The 21,361-nt window shown below is 42.5% G+C and overlaps 1 protein-coding gene across 1 annotated transcript in view; it reads right to left on the bottom strand.

The window, feature by feature from the left end:
- Nucleotides 1-6,552: 6,552 nt before the first annotated feature.
- Nucleotides 6,553-21,361, bottom strand: part of ARSB (arylsulfatase B) — a 198,117-nt gene continuing 183,308 nt past the window's right edge. Inside the window, exons 7-8 of the mRNA XM_053587824.1 lie at nt 8,534-8,656; nt 6,553-7,005 (exon numbers count right to left, since the gene is read on the bottom strand). Coding sequence (XP_053443799.1) covers nt 6,740-7,005; nt 8,534-8,656 — 389 coding nt within the window. The 3' untranslated portion in view covers nt 6,553-6,739. The remainder of the gene's footprint in view (nt 7,006-8,533; nt 8,657-21,361) is intronic.

Raw genomic sequence — 21,361 nt, 5'->3', positions numbered from 1 at the left:
AGCAGTATGTATATGTTATTGAATATTGTCTGGGCAACATGTGGTCTTCTGGGGTATGAGATGTTAATCACAGTTCTGATACGACTGGAGGCTGCTAGTTTCTCAAACACCAGCAGGTAGACACCCTAAATCTCTCTTCAGCCCACTTAAAAGTCACTTTGAACTTGTTCACATGCTGAGCAGAAGCTTTCCCAGGGAAGTGCTTGTCGCTGGAATCACTGCTGAAGTGGCTATCCACTTACCCTGTGTGCCAAAACTGGTCTCCCTCTGCCCCCGAGGGTTAGGGCTGCAAGGTGGCTCAGACCCCGCCCTTAGGCTACTTGGTCACTGGGTTACCAGCTCCCACCCAATTCTAGCTCTGCGACCCTGAGGGCGGAGCTTGCGGGGGCAGATCGCTCACAATGGCTGCCTGTGACCCAGAGCCAAACACTATTAGCTCTGTCTGGCTCAGCGGCTCAGACTGGGGCCCTAGACAAAGGCCAAAGTTCTCCGCACTCCCACTCAAGCTCTCCTCAAGGCAGTTCAGCTGAGTGCCAAGTCCAAAGACACCAAAACAGTTCACAGGTAAGGCCTTTCTGGTTTGCAGTCTCACTGCTACTGAACTTACAGTTGTGGGGGGGTTTAGACGGATTGAACACACGCGACCACTTGCCGGTTTTCCACTGTTTTAGTCCTCCTCTTGGGGTCCAGGAGTCTCTCGCTGACTCCCTGTATCCTCTCAGGGGTGATGATAGGCAGATCCCACCAGCCAGAGATGCCTGGAGTCCTATCTCCCCAGACTCACGGTGCCCAGATGCAAGGAAGCTGTTACTTGGCTGCCATCTTGCTCCCCGATCCATTTGAAATATTTTTGTTCACAAATTTTGTGTTTATAAGCCCATTTTGATTATAAAACATGAGACAAATATGTAGCACTCATTTTGTTCCAAGGCAAATGTTTTTTTGTTTTTGTTTAGGTGTAACAAACGATTGCATGCTTCCCTCTGGATACCCCTCAGCAGATACTTACATACAGTATACATACACCCCTCAGCAAATATTTACACACCTGTATAAAGACCAGCCAGAGCATGATGTACTGTAGAGCATTTTCTGAACCCCAGGAGGTTTTGTCTTGCTCCATCCCCAATCTTCCTTCCCCACGATGTTGACTTCCATTATCATCAATCAGTTTTGTCTTACACAGAAGTCCAATCTATAAAAGGACTAAAAGTATAGCTACTTTTGTTGCAGTAATTTGGAGGCCCTACACCTCATGTATTCTTTTTTCTGGGTGGTCTATACTTCTCACTTCTCAATACTGAATTTCTCTGATGCACCTTCCTCCCCATTGTTTGTTTGTTTATTCACATTGTGGTAAATATATATATGCAAACATTAAAATTTCCATAATAACTATCTTAAGTGTACAATTCAGTGGCACAGATTACATTCGCAATGTTGTGCAACCATCACTGCTGAACAATACAATACCCATTGAACTTCCCATTCTCCCCTTCCCCAGACCCTTAGAAGCTTCTAATCTGCTTTCTGTCTTTCCGAATTTGCCTGTTCTCCATATTTCACACAAGTGGAATCATACAACACTTGATCTTTTGCATTTGGCTTCTTTTACTCAGCATAATGTTTTCAGAGTTAGCCCACGTTGTAGAATGCATCAGAATTCCCTTCCTCTTAATGGCTGAATTCATCATACCTAGACCACATTTTGTTTACCTATTTGAGGGTTGATGGATACTTGGGTTATTTCTCTGATATACTTTTTTAAAAAGACATAATTATTCCTTCTTATTTTCTTGATGTAAATACAGTTGACCCTTGAACAACAGAATTTGAACTGCCAGGGTCCAATTACATGCAGATTACTTTCTGCTTCTGCCACCCCGGAGACAGCAAGATCAACCTCTCCTCCTCCTCCTTGGCCTACCCAACATGAAGATGATGTGGGTGAAAACCTTTATGATGATCCACTTCCACTAAATGAGTAGTGAATATGTTTTTCTCTTCCTTATGATTTTCTTAATAACATTTTATTTTCTCTAGTTTACTTTGAAAATACAGTACACAATACATATGCAAGATATGCATTAATGGACTATGTGTATCAGTAAGGCTTCTGGTCAGCAGCAGGTTATTAGTCGTTAAGTTTTGGAGGAATCAAAAGTTAGATGTATTTTTTTAAATGCACGGGGTGGGGGGTTGACGCCCTTAACCTTGAAGTTGTTCAGGGTTCAACTGTAATTTTATGCTTAGACAAAGATTGATTTTTTTAAAAAATGGCAGAGGTGAAAACCAAATAATAATTTTTATAATTAAGAGTGAATACATTTTACAAACATTACCTCTGGTTATATGAAAGAAGATGGTTCTTTTAAAACACCCAGTACAATGCCTGGCATATAATAAGCACTCCCCGAATTAGTAATTTTTATTATACTTTTAGAAAATAGATATTTCTTCAAGACTGAGCATAATCTCAGGCTGTTTTTTTAGCACAGGTTACTTCACATCCTTGTCTTGGAGCTCAGTCATTTGAGAGTAGATCAACCAACATTTACAAAACATCCATGTGCTGGGTGTAGTTCTGGACATGAGTGACATAAGGGACGTTAGGGTTTATCTAATTCCCAGTACTTTACCAGGGAAAAACCAGAGGCAAAGAAAAATATTAAGTGATTTGTCCATGGTTATTCTGCCACTAAGTAGCAAAGTTGGATGCTTTTTCTACCATCTTTCTTTAAGTAGCAACATTTGATAAATGCATGTGAACTTGCTTGGACAATCTATACCCCCGTGTGCTAAATGTGCCCAGTCTCCTCTGCTGTGGTGTGAAATATGTCCACGAATATGACACTCCCTTCAAAAAGTGGGATTCTCTTCCCCTTAAGTATGGGCTAGACATAGTGACTTGTTTCTAATGAATAGAAAAAAGGTGGAAGTGACTGTGTACATCCTTGGAGATGTACAGTCTTATTTACCTGTTTGAGTGTTGAGATCATGAAAGGCCCTGCAGCTCCCTGCTTGTATTCTTTCTCCAGATTACTTGTTTTGTGCAAGTTAACTGCCATGTGTGAGGATATCTAAGCAGCCCATGGAGCTGCCCACATGGCAAGGAGCTGAAGGCTCTGGCCAATAGCCTTGTGAGTCATCTCAGAAGTGGAGCCTGCAGACTCAAGTCTTCAGACAACCACAGCCCTGGCTTACTGCTTGACTGCAATCTCATGAGTCCTCATATAACGTGTGAAATCATAGATATTATTGTTTAAGCTGCAGAGTCTGGGGCAATAGAGAGTACATTCTCTTACTATCTTTTTGTTTTCACTCCTACCCTTCTTTGACCTCCTGCCAATATTTTATTTTAGAGTTTATGATTTTTTTTTTTTTGAGACAGAGTCTCACTATGTCGCTCTCTGTAGAGTGATGTAGCGTCATAGCTCACAACAACCTCAAACTCTTGGGCTTAAGCAATTCTCTTGCCTCAGCCTCCCAAGTAGCTGGGACTATAGGCACCTGCCACAGTGCCAGGCTATTTTTGGGTTGTAGTTGTCATTGTTTGGCAGGCCCAGGCTGGGTTCGAACCCACCAGCTCTGGTGTATGTGGCTGGTGCCGTAGACACTGAGCTACAGGTGCCCAGCCATAGAGTTTATAATCTTAGGGCAATGACTAACACTATATATATATATATATTTTTACCTCTGATACTTTTGCTATACATATTTATTTAACAGCTTTATTGAAATAATTTATATACCATAAAATTGGTTGACATATTTTATTTATTTTAACTTTTTAAAAAATTTCAAATAATATGAGGGTACAAATTTTTAGGTAAAATTGTTTTCAAATGTAAGGGAGTTAAGTTGCAGTCGAGCTGCTCATCTAGGGGGCATGCTGAACACCCTCACTTTGTGTGGTTGACATATTTTAAAAATTGTGATTAAAAACCATATGACATGACATTTGCCAATTTAATAATTTTAAAGTATAGGATTCATGGCAGGGTGCAGCCATCACCGCTATCTAGTTCCAGAACATTTTCATCACCACAGATGGAAACTCCATACCCAGAGCCTGTACATTTTTTTAAACATTAATTTTATTTTGTCCCTCAAATAAACATGTAGTAACAAAGAAAAATTAGTTCAAGATTAAATAAATCCTTCTTTATAGGTAAACAAATGTAGAAAGAAATAACATTAATATTTCTAGTGACAACATATAAATCTTTTCACATTCTCGTGCAGAGTGAGAAAATCTAACGAGGTACCTTCCATTAGGGAGAAAACAGAATCTCAAATAATGGGTTTAAAAAAAAACAGTCTTTAAAACTCTTTTAAATCCATTGAATGCAGAACATCCCCACTGTACATGTGTAGGAATCAAAGAACTAGAATTGGGGACAGCTGTTCGGAATGTAACAAGGAGAGCCAATAGGTGTCGTGTAGTGATGGCCTCCAGTCCTGCAGTAGTGATGGCTACCCACAGCCCTGGGAGCAGACAGATGCAGGGGAACATCTGGGCTCAGTCAGTCCTTACTATCTTTCTGCCACAGGCTTCAGGGTGAGAGGTGGTGGCCTTCTGGCCAGATGTCTGTCGACCCAGGAATTGGGCCAGAGTTGGTAACAGACATCACTGGAGTTCTAGCACCATTTCCTCCCAGTAGTCTTATTCTAATACAATATAGGTCAGTAGTGACCAGAAAATATTGCTACTGAATTGCAATACAATCGCTACTGGATGGCTATACAAGGCCTGTCTTACATTTTTCAATAGTTTTAGTTTCTAATATCCTATAAAGAACAGAAATAAATATTGTTGACAAGAGAGTAACTTTGGTAGGCATGGTTCTTTTTCTCCTGCCAGAGAGAACATTACAGTTCTGCTGGAGAGTGTCTTACAGCTGCCCAGATATGCAGATTATGCTACTACCCAGGGAGAGGCAGTGTGAGAACAGATAATAACAGATGGAGGACATTTATATTACCCCTGTATTTAGCTCCCTAGACTAGGATCTTTCATGTGAGACTTTCTCATTTACTCATTTTTCCAAATTAAAAAAAAAAAAAAAGAATCGAGTGCCTACTTTTTTTTTTTTTTTTTTGAGACAGAGTCTCATTATGTCGCCCTTGGTAGAGTGCCGTGGCGTCACAGCTCATAGCAACCTCTAACCCTTGAGCTTAAGTGATTCTCTTCCTTCAGCCTCCCAAGTAACTGGAACTACAGGCACCCGCCACAATGCTATTATTTTGTTGCAGTTGCCGTTGTGTTCAGCTGGCCTAGGCCGGGTTCGAACCTGCCAGACTTGGTGTATGTGGCTGGCGCCATAACCACTGTGCTACGGGTGCCCGAGCCGAATCAAGTGCCTTCTATGTACCAGACACTGTTCTAGGCATCAGCAATAAGAAGTGAAGAATAAAGAAAAAGAAAAAGTAAACAGTGGAGCTAATGAAGAAAAGAGTATTGCTTTTGCACATATTTCTCTGAGTACGACACTCTCTGGAGTTAACTGGGACTGACCCGTGCTAGTGGGATGTTAGAGGGACTGAGAAAGTCTGCAGGTCAAACTGTGCATCCCCTTTCCCTGACCCCAGCACCTCAGTACAAGCAGTAGAGCAGGAAATATGAAGAATGTGGATGTGCCCTCCTTTGCTTTACCAATGCCCAGTACCCCAGATGTTGGCCATTTCCTTTTTCAAACTGCCCGCTTCCATCATCTCAGGACAGTATCTTTTCCTTAGGTTTCTTCTCACTGCAAGGAGGCTGCAGTGCAATTCTTAATACAGTATGAGAGAAAGCCACTATCGTGATGATAGACTCCATGCAACTTAGGAAAAACTTCACCGGACAGATGCTGCAGACTCAAGCATCCCCACCTAGCTGTCATGGTTCCACCGTGAGCATATTCACGGAGTGACTCGACCGCCTGCCCAGAGAAGGGCTCTAGCTTCAGCACAAGGGCAAGAGGAAGGCAGGGCTGGGCAGTGTTCCAAAAATCAGGAGTGCTCAGGGTGGAGAGGCACAGTGGCCTCCCCAGGCGGGACCCTGGGGGCCAAAGGAAAGATAGGCCACTGGGGAGCTGGGGGTGGCAGGAAGTCTGGACAGAATGAGCCAAGACTGGGGAATGAACATCTAGGATAAATACACATTTTTTAATTGCAAAAACTAAACTTAAGGCTTAGGCATATTTCCATGCTGACCTTAACAATGGAATGGGCCTTATGCTCTGAGACGAATGAGTTGGGGGTGAACCAAGGGAGGTCATTCACGTGGAATGCCTGAACGTGATCTCTCAGACAAGGAGAACCCCTGACCAGCAGAACCATTAACCACTGTCTGATCCCTTCTTTGTTATAAGAAATTTGAGTCATTCAAATAAAACTAGCTATTGGCACAGGGAAATCTAATGTCCCACTTGGGAGGCAAAACGAGCCAGCTCCTCCAGCCTTCAGGACTTGATGAGAACTTCCTATTTCAAGTTTCCAGCTGTCTCTCAGCTTAGGGGATGAACATAGCCACCCCTGCCTCTAGACACACACCCAAGCCAACAGCAGGATTGTTCCAGATTTTATCAGCTTTATGAATGCACCAGGGTTTGAATTTAGACACCTCAGTGTGGGTTTAGGAGGAAGAGAAGGGCCAAGCGAACCCAGGTCGGGACAACAAATGAGAGGAGAGTCATGTGAATACAGACCTGGAGTCCAACTTGCAACAGGAAGGTTTTCTGACCTCCCTACGATCCTACATCCAAGGGCCCCACGCCCCCGTGGCCTTGGGATCACAGCGGGGGTCCTGTGCAGGGAAGTTGACGGGCACTGAGTGTTTCTGGTAGAACTGCAGGCGGGAAAGCAGCATCAGGACGATGTGGGGATATTCTCTGGACAGGTCATATCTTTCTTCTGGGTCCTGAGCAATATCAAACAGCCAGAGGGTCTTGGTGGGTGGGTCTGATGAAGCTACCTCGGAAACATTGTACTGAGACGGCGGAGGGAACCAGTGACCACAGCCTAGCAAAGAAACAAAACAGTTTATTGACGGAGAAGCATGGCACCCAGCTTCTAATTTCTAGGAAGGAGTCTGAGGTCAAGGCTTCTCTGGGTTGGGGATGTGACCTGTGATGCTTTTTCTAGATTTGTCTTAGACTCCAACTTCTGGTGCTTTAACTAGACATGTCTCACTGCTTCACAACTAGGGACGTCAGGAGTGTACGTTGCATATGTGCGCATGTGAGGGGGGAATTTTAGTTGTCATAAGGACTGGGGAGTGGGGTTATGCCCAGCAGTTAGGGGGACTGGGGGCTGGGGTTAGGCCTAGCAGTTGGTTGGCATGGGCCAGTGATACTAAAATGTTTTGGAATATACACAGGACAGTCTCAAACAATGAATTATTGCAAATGCCAAGAACATCCCCATTGTAAGAATTGTTTAATTCCCTCATAGCCTTACCCATCACACACATTTTTTTTTTTTTTTTTTGAGACAGAGTCTCACTTTCTTGCCCCTGGTAGAGTGCTGTGGCATCATAGCTCACAGCAACCTCAAACTCCTGGGCTCAAGCAATCCTCTTGCCTCAGCCTCCCGAGTAGCTGGGACTACAGGTGCCCGCCACAACACCCGGCTATTTTTTAGAGATGGGGTCTCACTCTTGATCAGGCGGGCCTTGAACTCCTGAGCTCAGGCAACCCTCTTCAGCCTCACAGCATGATAGGATTATAGGTGTGAGCCACCGTGCTGGCCACACACCACATATTTTAAAAGTACTGAAAAGATGTCACTTTTAGAGAATATGATCAGGGGAAGCAACCTTTTTCCCCAGCAGGGAAGTGCACAGTGCTGAGTGTTTACCAGCTGAGGGTGTAGTTCTCAGAGGTTCTCTTTGCTTGCTGAATGCACTATGCTTGGTGGGAACGTATAACTGAAATCCATACTTTCCTTGATGCATTACAGTAGCATTTTTTCCTTACATCTCCTCTACAGTTAATCCTCAATCTTTTTGGTCGCTTTTTTGAAGGGGGGAGATAGTTAGGACTGGTAGATGAAACTATTCCTCCTCATTATCTCCTCATTCAGCAGCCCCAGAGAGACTTTTTTTGCAAAAGGCAATTACTTTGGCAAAAATTTTCCTTGATGTTCTCTTAGGAAAGCCTATTTTCCTAAGGCCAGGACAACAATGAAAGCTGAAGAATGGAGAATAGGCTGAGTCTTACAAGTAGGAAAATGAAATCCTGAATAAATAGTGGTCTTCTTACGACACATACCAGGAGGGATAATGAAAGATTTGAAAGACAAGTTAATATTTCAGGTTTCTGACCAAAATGAGGCAAGTGGGAGGGCTTAGGATCCTGGAGGAGCCAAGTACAGAGGCCACAGAGGTGAGAAGTTAGAACAAGAGCAATAGTGTCTTCCCCTTCCAGAGGAATGGTCAAGGGAGTAGACCCCTGGGAGTACAAGTAGGCTGGAGATACTGGTCCTGGGACACGGCCCTGCCTTGTCTGCTGTGGGAAAGGAAGTATGCTGAGTAAGCTAAGCATTCTACCTGGGTAGCCCGTGAGGAGTTTCCAATTTCCATGTCTAATTGCAGCATGGACAGATGTGTTAAAGGCTGGATATCCGGGAAGAGAAGAATCATCCTTTGCTGGGGTGATGCTGTTCCCAGGACCTGGGTAGAAATAGTTGCAAGAATTATATTGCTGTTATTGGAACGTGTTGTTATAAATCAGCATTTTATGTTCTTTCAGAACAGCAGCTTATATTCAACACTGGAATGCAAATGTGTATCTTGCCACAGAAATAAATCTTTTATCAAATGTGAACAGAAAGCTATAGTTATATGTCAGTCATAAACCACTGCAAATATAAAGGAAATCCCAAAGAGATTAGAAGTCTAATTCATCCTTAAAATCACTATGTTCTGCCAACGTACAGCTGGCCATATGCAGAACAGCATTCTTTACAGCAGTGAGGAGTCATTTTTTGTATTTCCTTCTTTCTGCTAAACATTTAAATTAAATACATTTTCTGTGTCTACTAATGCCTGTGTAGATAGCATGATAGTTTATAAAGTGTAAATTTTAATGGAGTCTATCTCAATCTATGAGAATTCAAGCACGTTATGATAAAGAATACATGTATTGGGCGGCACCTGTGGCTCAGTGAGTAGGGCGCCGGCCCCATATACCGAGGGTGGCAGGTTCAAACCTTGGCCCCGGCCAAACTGCAACAAAAAATAGCCAGGCATTGTGGCGGGCACCTGTAGTCCCAGCTACTGGGGAGGCTGAGGCAAGAGAATGGCTAAAGCCCAGGAGCTAGAGGTTGCTATGAGCTGTGATGCCACGACACTCTACCAAGGGCAATAAAGTGAGACTCTGTCTCTACAAAAAAAAAAACAAAAAACATGTATTTATTTTTTAACCATACTTATGAAATCTAAAAGTGAGCAAAGTTCAGTTAACTATTCAGACAGGATAACTATGGGGAGAAGGAGAAATTTGACATACAAATTATTGGTCAACATCATGGATTGCATTAACTTATCATTTTGAGGTTTTATATTAATCATTAGGTTTTTGAGAGGAGCAATTACTAATACCTACCCCCCTCTGGAGTTTGGAACCAATCAAGAGGTAGAGGCCAGACAGAGGAAAACTTTTGCTCTGACAAAAGAGATTGGAGAGAGTGTGGCTTCAGATCTGAGGCAGAGAGCTTGCTCATAATTGATCCTTGGCTTGGCCAGGCACGGTGGCTCATGCCTGTAATCCTAGCACTCTGGGAGGCTGAGGTGAGTGAATTGCTTGAGTTCATGAGTTCAAGACCAGTATAAGCAAGATAGAGACCTTGTCTCTACTAAAAATAGAAAAATTAACCGGGTATGGTAGCGCACACCTGTACTCACAGCTACTTGGGAGGCTGAGGCAAGACAATTGCTTGCGCCTAAGAGTTTGAGGTTGCTGTGAGCTGTGATGAAGCCATGGCACTCTATCCAGGGTAACAGAGTGAGACCCTGTCTCAAAAAAAAAAAAAAAAAAAATATATATATATATATATATATATACGAAGAAATTGACCCTTGATTTAGAAAGACTTAGCTGTCATCACTGATCCTGATGGACATTCACTGAGCTTGCAGAGTCCAGGGCCCAGAGCAGACCAGAGTGCTTACGTACTTCTAGGTGACAGCTGGCTCATAAACTAGACAGACAAAAGGGTCTGGGTTGAGATGCTCCATCCTCCTTTTGGATAGCGCCTTGCTTAGCCTGCTGGTGGGGAGGGTGAATAGGCAAAGCAAGAGTGCTACTTTAGTCAAAGACACTGGTGGATCTCCAAGGGCAAGGTATGGACTCTGACCTGTGCATACAGTTAAAACCTTGACTTGGAGTCTAGCCGAATAATATTTAATCTATTTTAGGCCCACATGTATCTATTAACTTTTCAAATATGGTCAGGGCAATCATCTAGGGAGCACTGAGGTTGCTTAACTACCAGCCCAATCACCACCATGTGTGATATGTCTATAAAAGTGCAGACGCCACTGTAGTGGTTAAACCATCTATCTGCCTTCCTTTTTGAAAGACTGAGGGCACCCTCTTCCTTGCCCAAGCAGGACTTCTGTGCTTCTTGGGGTTTTAATACAGGCTTTGATGAAGGAAGCACTGTCAGGAGTGGAAAAGGCAGGAAGCTGCATTATCTTGACAGCCTTTTGGAAATAACCCTGTAGAGCAGCAGTTCTCAACCTGTCGAGACCCATAGGAACTGTATTAAATGGCCATGGCATTAGGAAGGTTGAGAACCACTGCTGTAGAGACATACTGGAGACTGAGCCAATAAACATCGGTGCTTTCTGAACTTCGGTCTGAACAACATCAACAACAAATCTCTAGCACCAGAGAGGAGAATCTTTTTCACTTCTTGCTTCCCTGTTTGCTTGTGGATATTTTGGCTCCAATACAAACAAGCTTCTAGTGACTGAGGTGCGTGAGGACGTCTATCACAGGAAGTGGGTTCTTATTAGACAGACTGTGGTAAAGCTATGAACCCTCACCAGTTTGTATGAAGGTCACGTTTTCATGCCAAAGAATGTTAAATAAAACAAGCATGTTTTATGAACATAAACAAAAACAAAAAAGAAATTCATCACAGTTATACTTAAGTTTATATACATTTTGTTCTTAAAACAAACAGGAACATAAAATACCCAAACGGTAAGTAAGTCTAAGACTAAATGATGAAAGATACTATTATTTCAATTTTATTGTTTTTCTTTTCTTTTTTTTTTTTGCAGTTTTTGGCCAGGGCTGGGTTTGAATCCGCCACCTCCGGTATATGGGGCTGGCGCCCTATTCACTGAGCCACAGGCACCGCCCCCAATTTTATTGTTTTTCATTTTGAAAAATTGAACAAAGGGAAAATCACAAAGAATAATACAACTGACATCCTGTGAGCCACTGCCTTCAATTAACGGATGTTAATATTTTGATGCATTTGCTGTTTTTATTTTAAATAAAAAAATTGGACAATAAAGATGAAGTCTCCTTTGCCCCCATCCTCAATCTAAGCCCCTCCCTTTGCTCCCCAGAGCATGCTGCTATAATGACTTCAGTGCACTCTCCAGCCATTTTATAGTATAGTAGAATATATGTGAGCCAAGGCATAACATGTAGTACTGTTTTATGCTTTAAAAATGTATGTCTGTGCTGTTGGTGGGGACGTCAGTTAGTACAGCCACTGTGGAAAAAGCATGGAGGTTTTTCACAAAACAAAAAATAGAACTACAATATGATCTAGCAATCCTGTTATTGAGTATTTATCCAAAGGAAAGGAAATCAGTACAGCAAAGGGCTATCTACATCCCCAGGTTCATTGCAACATTCACTACAGCAAGGGTATGGAATCAACCTAAGTGTCCATTAACAGATAAATGGTAAATGTATGCATGATCTATGTGCATATGACTTAATAAAAAATAAATAAACCAAAAAAAACAAACAAACCACAACAGGTAAATGGATAAGACAATATGGAAGATTATAAAAACCTGTAAAAAAAAAAAGGGAATTCTGTCATTTGCAGTGACATGGATGGAACTGGAGGTCATTATGTTAAATGAATCAAGCCAGGCACTGAAAGAAAAATATAGCATGTTCTCCCTCACACGCGGGAGCTAAAAAATGTTCTCACACAGGTAGAGAGCAGAATGATGTTTAGTAGAGGCTGGAAAGAATAGGGTAGGGGTGACACACAGGTTGGTTAACAGGTACAAAAATACAGTCAGATACAAGGAATAACTTCTATTATTTGACAGCACAGTAGGGTGACTGACTGTAGTTAACAACAATTTATTGTAAGTTTCAAAATAGCTAGGGGAGAAAATTTGAAATGTTCCCAATACAAAGAAATGATGTTTGAGGTGATGGATAGCCCAGCTATCCTAATTTGATCATTACACATTGAATGCATGTATCAAAGTATCACATATACCCACAAATATGCACCATTATTATAAATAAAATTAAAATGTACCTGTGTGTTATGTTAGACACAGTACACAACTTGTTTGATGATTCACTGTTGTGTGTTTAGAGCTGTGATTATGTATGTGCATATATTCCTTTTAATTGTTTAATATTTCATTCATAAAAACATTTTGTTTATCCATTTCCCTGTCGATGAGCATTCAGATTATTTTACTTTTTGAGACAGCGTCGCACTCTGTCAGCTTGGGTAGAGTGCCATGAGTGTCATAGCTCACAGCAACCTCAACTCTTGGACTTGAGCAATCCTTTTGCCTTAACCTCCTGAGTAGCTGGGACTACAGGCGTGCGGCAGCATGCCTGGCTAGTTTTCTGTTTTTGGCAGAGACAAGGGTCTCACTCTTGCTCAGGCTGGTCTCAAACTCCTGAGCTCAGGCAATCCACCTGCCTCGGCCTCCCAGAGAGTTAGGATTACAGGCGTGAGCCACTAAGCCTGCCCCAGATTGTTCTAATGTTCTCTCTTTCTCTCTTTTTTTGCTATTATACATGATCCTGAAATGAATATTGTTGTCCATGTCTCCTTGTGCAAATGTGCTGGAGTTTCTCTAGAACATGTGTCTAGAAGCAGAGCTGCTGAGTGGCAGGGGGTGCACACTTTCAAATTTACAACATATACTACTTGGCCCTTTCACTAATCATCTCCTATCCTATACCTTAGGCCTAAACATTTTTGTCTATCTAAAAACTACTTGGCCCTTCCACTACTCATCTCCTAGCCTATACTCTTAGGCCTAAACATTTTTGTCTATCTAAAAATTTTGAGAGAAACTTCATCTCCCCCCCGCCCCCCCCCCCATTAAATCAGCTAGAACTTCTTCTGTATCAACACAGGGGTTGCTTTAAAAGCTTCTTTTATAAGACCCATAAAGAAAAGCATGCAAATCATAAGTGAACAGACTGATGAACAGTGAACAACCCAATCAACACCAGCCCAATTAAGAAACAGAACCCTGGCTTGGCCCCTGTGGCTCAAGTGGCTAAGGCGCCAACATATACACCTGAGCTGGCGGGTTGAATCCAGCCCAGGCCCAGCAAGCAACAATGATGGCTGCAACCAAAAAATAGCCCGGCCCTGTGGTGGGCGCCTATAGTCCCAGCTACTTGGGAGGTGGAGGCAGGAGAATCGCTGGAGCCCAGGAGTTGGAGGTTGCTGTGAGCTGTGATGCCACAGCACTCTACCCAGGGCAACAGCTAGAGGGTCTGTCTCAAAAAAAAAAAAAACCAACAAAAACCAAAAACCCCAGAACCCTGCTAAGACTTCAGAAACCCACGTGGACAGCCTCCAGCAACAACTGTCCTCCTCTCCCCTAGGTAACTGCGATCCTTAGAACAGTAGAGATTATTTTTGCCTGCTTTTTAGTGTGAATGGAAACCCTATATTATAGAATGTTAGTCTCATTTCTCGCTCCTTTTGGTCAGCATGATGTTTGGGAGATTCATCTGTGTTGCTGGGATTCAGCCTGTTTCTAGCATTTCACTCCTTGTCATTGCTGGATAGACATGGCACGAACATTCTGCAACTTCTTACATTTAGTTTAAAAACCCATTTGGCATGGATTTTTATCTAGGAAGTAAGGTAGAAATCGATATTATTTTTTCAAAATATGGCTTTCAATCGACCAGATGCCATTCAGGAAAAACACTGCCTTTTCCCTACTCATACGTATGATACCTTTGTCAAAATGACTTCCACATGGGTGAGTACATGAACAGACATACACTATGTCACATAAACAAAAAACAACAAGGAAATTATCACAGTTACACATACGTTTACATACATTTTATTCTTAAAACAAACAGGAACATAAAATACCCAAATGGTAAGTAAGTCTAAGACTAAATGATGAAAGACACTATTATTTCAATTTTATTGTTGTTCGTTTTGAGAAACTGCACAGTCTAGAATGGCACTGTCCACATCTGTGCTTTCCTGTGCTACAGCCGCTCACATGTGGCTACTGAGCATAGGCAAGGTGGCTGGTACAACTCAGGACTGAATTTTTGAGTTAATTTAATTTTAATTGATGGAAACTGCCCATTAAAGAGACTATTCTCTCCCTATTTAATTGTCTTGGAATACTTGTCAAAACCCAATTGACGATCAACGTGAGGGTTTATTTCTAGACTCTCCGTTCTATTCCATTCACTACATGTCTGTTCTTACACCAGCACCACCCTATCTTGATGACCAGAGCTTAGCACTAAGTTTAAAAATCAGAACATCTCAGTCCTCCAACTTTTGTCTTTTCCCAAGATAGATTTGGCCGCTCTGAATGCTTTCATTATGAACTTGACAGTGTATTGACTAGACTGTCAGGACCAGAGACAAGAGGCAGAGATTTCTTAGGATGTTAACAAACTTTCAGAATTTCTCTGACAGAGTTGGACTAGATCTAGATTTAAGAAATATTTGTTGATTAACAACTGTGTGTGGTAAAAAAGCATTGTGGTCTGAAATTCTATGACATGAAGTCATGAGAAAGAGATATCTCAGAGAAGTTTTAAAAGTAAAATCCAAGATATTTGGTGACAAAAGATTAGAAAAGATAAATAAAAGCCCAAGGTTTCCAGTGTGGAGATTGAGAGAGCATTGTTGATGCTGGCAGAATAGAGACATGGGGGCAGGAAATAGTAGGGAGAGCATGATTCTGGAGTTAGACATACTGACTTTGAGGAATCATTCTGAGCTCGAGGTAGAAATACCCGCTAATCCAGGAGCTCTAGGACTGGACTGAAGCAGACGCTAGCCGAGCGACACCCACAGCGCAGTGATCACTGCGCCCTGGGAATGGATGGGCTGTCTGGGGAGGGAAGCAGACACCCAGAAACAGTGTACTGAGAGCCAAAGGAAACCTTAGCAAATGAGACAGAGAAGAAAATAATAGAGGAAGAAAACCAGTTAAACAGGATATTACAGAAGCCAAGAGAGCAGAAGGTTTCAGACTATGAGTCAAAAGTGCCATCTATCAGCTTGATGGATGAGAAAAGGTCACTGGGTTTGTTAACCTTTGGGCAGAAACTAGGGAGTTAAGAGAGAAGCATAAACAAACAAATCTTTCTTTTTTCCTTCTGAGCTGAATGAAAGCTACCTCTGAGATAATAAAGCCTTCCGGCCAGACAGATGAATTAGCCATGTGTATTGATTTTGAATGTAGAAAAGATCAGCAGAAAATTTTAAGGCAAATGGAGAAAATCGGTATCTTACATAATATGTGGTAACTTATAGGGCTCCTTATCTGGGCAGTTCCTAGAAACTGGAAGGAGTTCAAGTTCCCAGATGAGGCAGACCAATGGTGTTGGTGGAGAATTGTGTTCTCCAGACCCACAGTGGGTTCTGGAAACACCTCAGGACCTATCTTGAGATGGGATAGTGAGTTATTGGGTAGGAGACTAGGTCCCCCATCTCCAGTTCAGCTAAATATATTGTACTTCTCTATTTTTGTTTGAAGAAAGGGTCTGTGGCTGAAATATATGGTTTGAATGACACTAGTAATAGGCAGTGGGGTTTACCAGAAGGGGAAGGGACTGAAGGCTGACTGGAGACACTTCTGATCTTCATGAAAGACAATGCTGCTCTTGAATCAGGGCGTTCTCCTGACTCTTTGGAAATTACTACCTGGGCCTGGCACAGTGGCTCACGCCTGTAATGCTAGCACTCTGGGAGGCGGAGGCGGGTGGATTGCCTGAGCTCAGGAGTTTGAGACCAGTCTGAGGAAGAGTGAGACCTGTCCATGGCACTCTACTCAGGGTGACAGAGTTTAAGACTCTGTCTCAACAAACGAATTAAAATAAAATGAAATGAAATAAAATAAATAAATCACTGTCTGCTATAGTCTATGATTGTACTTTTATAAAATGCATTATCCTTTCTAGCTATGCCATTTATATATTTATCATACACGTGTTGGAAAATATAGAAAAATATGAAGAAGAAAATAAAAATGACTTGTAGATTTATTAGTTGCTGTTAATATTTTGGTGTGAAACCTCTGAGACTTTTAACTACGTAATGCTTAAACAAAATAAACATGTTAGCTGACTTGCAAATAAGAATAGGAATGTTCATAGGAGACAGAAAGTTTTCATGGCCAGAGAAAATATGTGTGTGTGTATCAGAAAGAAACTAGTAGAGAAACTTTTAATCTATCAAAAGTGTGAAAACAACCAAGAACCAGTTTGGTGTGTGAGAAGGGAAATGACAAACCCAGGCAGGCAATTCCTAATCCTGCCTGTAGGGGCAGACTGGAGTGAGAAAGAACCGGCCCGAGGCTACTGCAGCAGCCTGAAAGGGAAGGCAGGGCAGGCTGCAGCTGACGAAGTGGTGGAAAAGGGTGAATTCGAGGACTGAATTTGTGCTGTAAACCTTCTAGGGTGAAACCATAGGAAGAAATAATAATTAAAAAAATAGTGATAGAAGCTAACATTGGTCAAACATAACACACACTAGGTAATGTTTTAAGTGCTTTGCATCCCACTTAATCCTTACGAAAGCCCTACGGATGAGGAACCTAAAGCATAAAGAGGTTCAGGAACACAGTGCCATTTTGGCTTAAAGTAAGGAATATGTTTCTAGCAGTCAGAGCTTCGGGAAGACAGGAGAGATGGGCCTTTCTGGGGAGAGTGACTTTCTGCAGTAGAGATGTCCATAAGTAAGGGCTTGAGCAGGGCAGTGAAAGACTCAGAGGTCTGTGTCTTTTACTCTCTGACATGCTGCTCAAGCAGAATGAGCTGGGCTCAGCTGGAAAATGGGGCTCAGGAAGACTTACTGTTGTGACCCTGAAGGAAAGCAGTGCCAGTGATGGTAACAAGGAGGTGAGGAAAAGGCTGGGCGACTGGAGTCCTGCCACGCCTTCTCCCACAAAGCCATGGAGCACAGTAGTGCAGAGAATGCGCTTTGGGGACCAGTTTGGTTTCAAGTCTCAGCTCTAGTGCCCACTGGCTGTGTGACCTTGGTGTCAGCTGACTTCTCTAAGCCTTGGTCTCCCCATCTGAAAAGTGAGGACACTAGTCTCTACTTCACAGTATTACTGCATGGCCTAAATGCAATGACGCTTTGACAACATTTAGTACTAAGTCTAGTGTATAGAAAGTGTGCAATAAAAAGTATTACCACTTGTGCAAGCTTGAGTAACTTTCAGAGCTTCCCAGGCCTCAGTTTACTTATAAAATTAGTTAACAATAGCAAGTTAGGGGGGGCATGGTGGTTCAAGTCTATAATCCTAGCACTTTGGAAGGTCAAGGTGGGATGATCACTTGAGGCCAGGAGTCCAAGAGTAGCCTGACCAAGAGCAAGACCCCCATCTCTTAAAAAAAAAAGAAAATTAGCTGGGCATGGTGGGGGATGCCTGTAGTCCCAGCTGCTCAGGAGGCTGAGGCAAGAGAATGACTTGAACCCAGGAGTTTGAGGTTTCAGTGAGCTATGATGATGTCATTGCACTCTATCCTGGGCAACAAAGTAAGACTCTGTCTCAAAAAGCCAAACCAAACCAAAAAATAAAAATAGCAAATGAGATAAGGCATACACAGCACTTAGCACAGTATCTGGTATATTGTAAGACTATTGTCAACACCGAAGATAGCAGCAGCTAATACTTACAAGCACTTACTACATGCCTACAAACATGCAACACTCTTGGAAGTGTTCTGTGTTTGTCAACTCATTTAATGCTTGCAGTAGCTCTATGAAACAGGTCATTATGTCTGTCAATAACTATCACTGAATGCCAGATATTATTAGTGAATGTAGTTGTTTTGTTTGTTTTTTTTAACATGCTCGAGATCTTACAAAGAGGAGGAAAGTGGACAGAAGCCATTATTATTTCAGAAAAACAGGCCAAACCAAACCAAACAAAAACAAACAAAAAACCTCAACAAAACAAAACGACCAGACCCTCTTTCTCTAGTCTGGATTTAGAGAGGACCTATATTTGTTTCCCCATTCACACTCCAGAATTTGAACAGGGTTAAGGTAAAAAAAAGTACATATAGGTAGAAGCTATAATTTGCTACTTTTAGGGTTTGGTCCCTTTTTTGCCCTGTTCGTCCTGCCATTCATTGCTACTGAGCTCCGTTTGGTTTTGATAATTTTATAATTTAGAAAGGTCAGTTTAAATTTTCACTGTCCTGCTAGTGACCCCTCTGGTTTTTCCAGAGGGATGCCATCTTCATACTTAAAAATGTATGCATTATTTGGCTTGGCGCCTATAGCTCAAGCGGCTAAGGTACCAGCCACATACACCAGAGCTGGAGGGTTCAAATTCAGCCTGGGCCTGCCAAACAACATGACAACTACAACCAAAAAAATAGCTGGGCGTTGTGGCGGGCGCCTGTAGTCCAGCTACCTGGGAGGCTGAGGCAAGAGAATCGCTTAAGCCCAGGAGTTGGAGGTTGCTGTGAGCTGTGATGCACTCTACCCAGGGGGACAGCTTGAGGCTCTGTCTCAAAAAAAAAAAAAAAAAGTGTGCATATTTACTTACCACACATGGGCTAAATGGGGAACAAACCCCAGCTTTTCCAGAAATTTGGTTCTTAAGTTTTCTAATGTAGAATACTGCCAGGAATGCTTTTAATGAACAGGCAAGCTTTAAGTTTAATTAGCAGCAACTACCTTTGACTTTTGTGCTGACCTAAAAAATTCATGAAAGTTGCTTCTTTATTTATTATGTGAATCAAATGTCTCTTAAAGTTTATTTACACGAAAGTTTAATATACACTAAACATTTGTTTGGCTGACCATTTTCTCCTGGCTCCATCTAAGAAAATTTCAGTGGGTCCCAAACTCAAAGTGAAGTTCAGGTCACCAAGGTCTTCTGTGGCAGCTAGCTGGAGGCCTACTGTCCAGAGCCTGTGCGTCCTCTTCCTGGATCTTAGCACATCCAGGGTGCACCTTGGACAGACGCACTCGTGCCCATGTGGATCAAATCTCAAGTCTGCTCATGGTTTTACATGTCCTAATTACTGTGGGCTTAGGCCTACCGCCCTCTTGTCCAGCTGTGTGGTAAGGACTTAGATATCCAGATGTGAATGTAGGCACTGCTGTCCAGATTGCTTGTTTTTAAAAATCACAGAGACCTAAAAATAGAAAATTTTCTTAAAAATGGCTCCCTAAAAAACACTGATCAGAACCCCTCCACTCTGAGCTGATGCTTTACTGATCCTCTTTGCTTAATTCTCGAAGATGAAACAGCCACAAGTAGGACCCTCTGGGCTTGCAAGCTGGGATGAATGGAGCTGTAATCAGCTGTACATCCTGAATGCAGCAGCAGTATGCCCCTGGCCATTGGCCTCTAGGTCTGAAAATGAACTTGCAGAAATCACTACCTTTCAGTAACCTTTAGAACAATCTTTTGTTAACTTATTATCTCTTTAACTACTTTAAGTCTCTGTTTCCTTGTATGGAAAGTAAGGGGGGAAATGTTGCCTACCTCTCAGGGTGGGTGTGAGGAGGAAGTCACCTCCTGTGTGTGGAGAGCATTCTGTGCACCATAACTATGAAGATGCCAGGCATGGGTTGCTTGAATTCCCATAGTAGTTGCTACAGGACTGGACATGGGACACATAGGCAAAACAAAGTGATCAAGTGAAAGAAAACATTTGAATGTAGGTCGAAACTGTGGCCTTTGATCACCATCAAGCCAAGATGTGACCAACTGCTCAACCCTGTTATGACCGTGAGATCTGAATCAGCTGCCAAGGGAACAACGTATTTTAAAAAATTATGGGAGGGTTGGCTCAGTGCCCGTAGCATAGTGGTTATGGTGCCAGCCACATACACCAAAGTTGGCAGGTTTGAACCCTGGCCAGCTAAAACAACAATGACAACTGCAGCAGAAAAATAGCCTGGCATTGTGGCGGGCACCTGGAGTCCCAGCTACTTGGGAGGCTGAGGCAAGAGAATTGCTTAAGGCCAAGAGTTTGAGGTTGCTGTGAGCTGTGATGCCACGGCACTCTACCAAGGGCAACATAGTAGAACTCTGTCTCAAAAAAAAAAAAAATTATGGGAGGAAATATGACAACACTATCTAAATTCTATATGCTAAACCAGGAGTCTGGCCAAAATTGTGAAAATCAAGTGAAAAAGAAGAGAGATTCCCAATTCTGGGGTTATGAGAACCCTGAAGTCCCTTTGGCACCTACCTCTGCTCCCTGAGTCCACCCAGCTCAGCCCTGGCCTCCTGGCTGGCCCAGCCGGGCCCAGTGTGGGCTACCTGGCCTCCTGCTACCCTCAATGAGCTGCAATTATTATCGCCTGTGTTTGTGATAGTCTTTGCACAGCTGCTGCCCTAGGCCAGTCCCACAGGTAACTTCCTGCCTCACCAGGCAGCCTACCCCTTGGTTTAATCTCCATTCCTTAGAAGATGAAGCTCTTCTTTCCCGCCTCTGTGTTTATCCTACATATAGCAGGAACGAGGAAGAGCAGGCAGTTTCTACACCAATTGGCATTTTAATGTCACTCAAATGTCTTTGAGCATAGTTGTCTTCCATCTGTCAGTAAATTTCAGAAATGAAGAAATAAAGAGAAAGGTTTCCCTGAGAGCTTGGGAATCAGAGTTGGAAAGGGAAGAGGAAGGAGAGAGCAGAGAGCTGGGAAGTGTCTGGAGCGTTGTTTTTCAACAGTTTTTATCTCACGGCACAATTGAACCTATAGTTAAACTTCTGTAGTTTAACTACAGAATTAATTAAATTATGTTGATTAAAAAAAAAATATTCCCTGAGATACCATCTAACCCCAGTGAGAATGGCCCACATCACAAAATCTCAAACCTGCAGATGCTGGCGTGGATGTGGGAGAAGGGAGCACTTTCACACTGCTGGTGGGACTGCAAACTAGTACA

The sequence above is a fragment of the Nycticebus coucang genome, chromosome 1 (assembly GCF_027406575.1).
Source record: "Nycticebus coucang isolate mNycCou1 chromosome 1, mNycCou1.pri, whole genome shotgun sequence".
Classification (NCBI taxonomy): Eukaryota; Metazoa; Chordata; class Mammalia; order Primates; family Lorisidae; genus Nycticebus; species Nycticebus coucang.
Note: the sequence above shows the minus strand (reverse complement) of the source record. Positions and strands in the feature narration are given on the sequence as shown.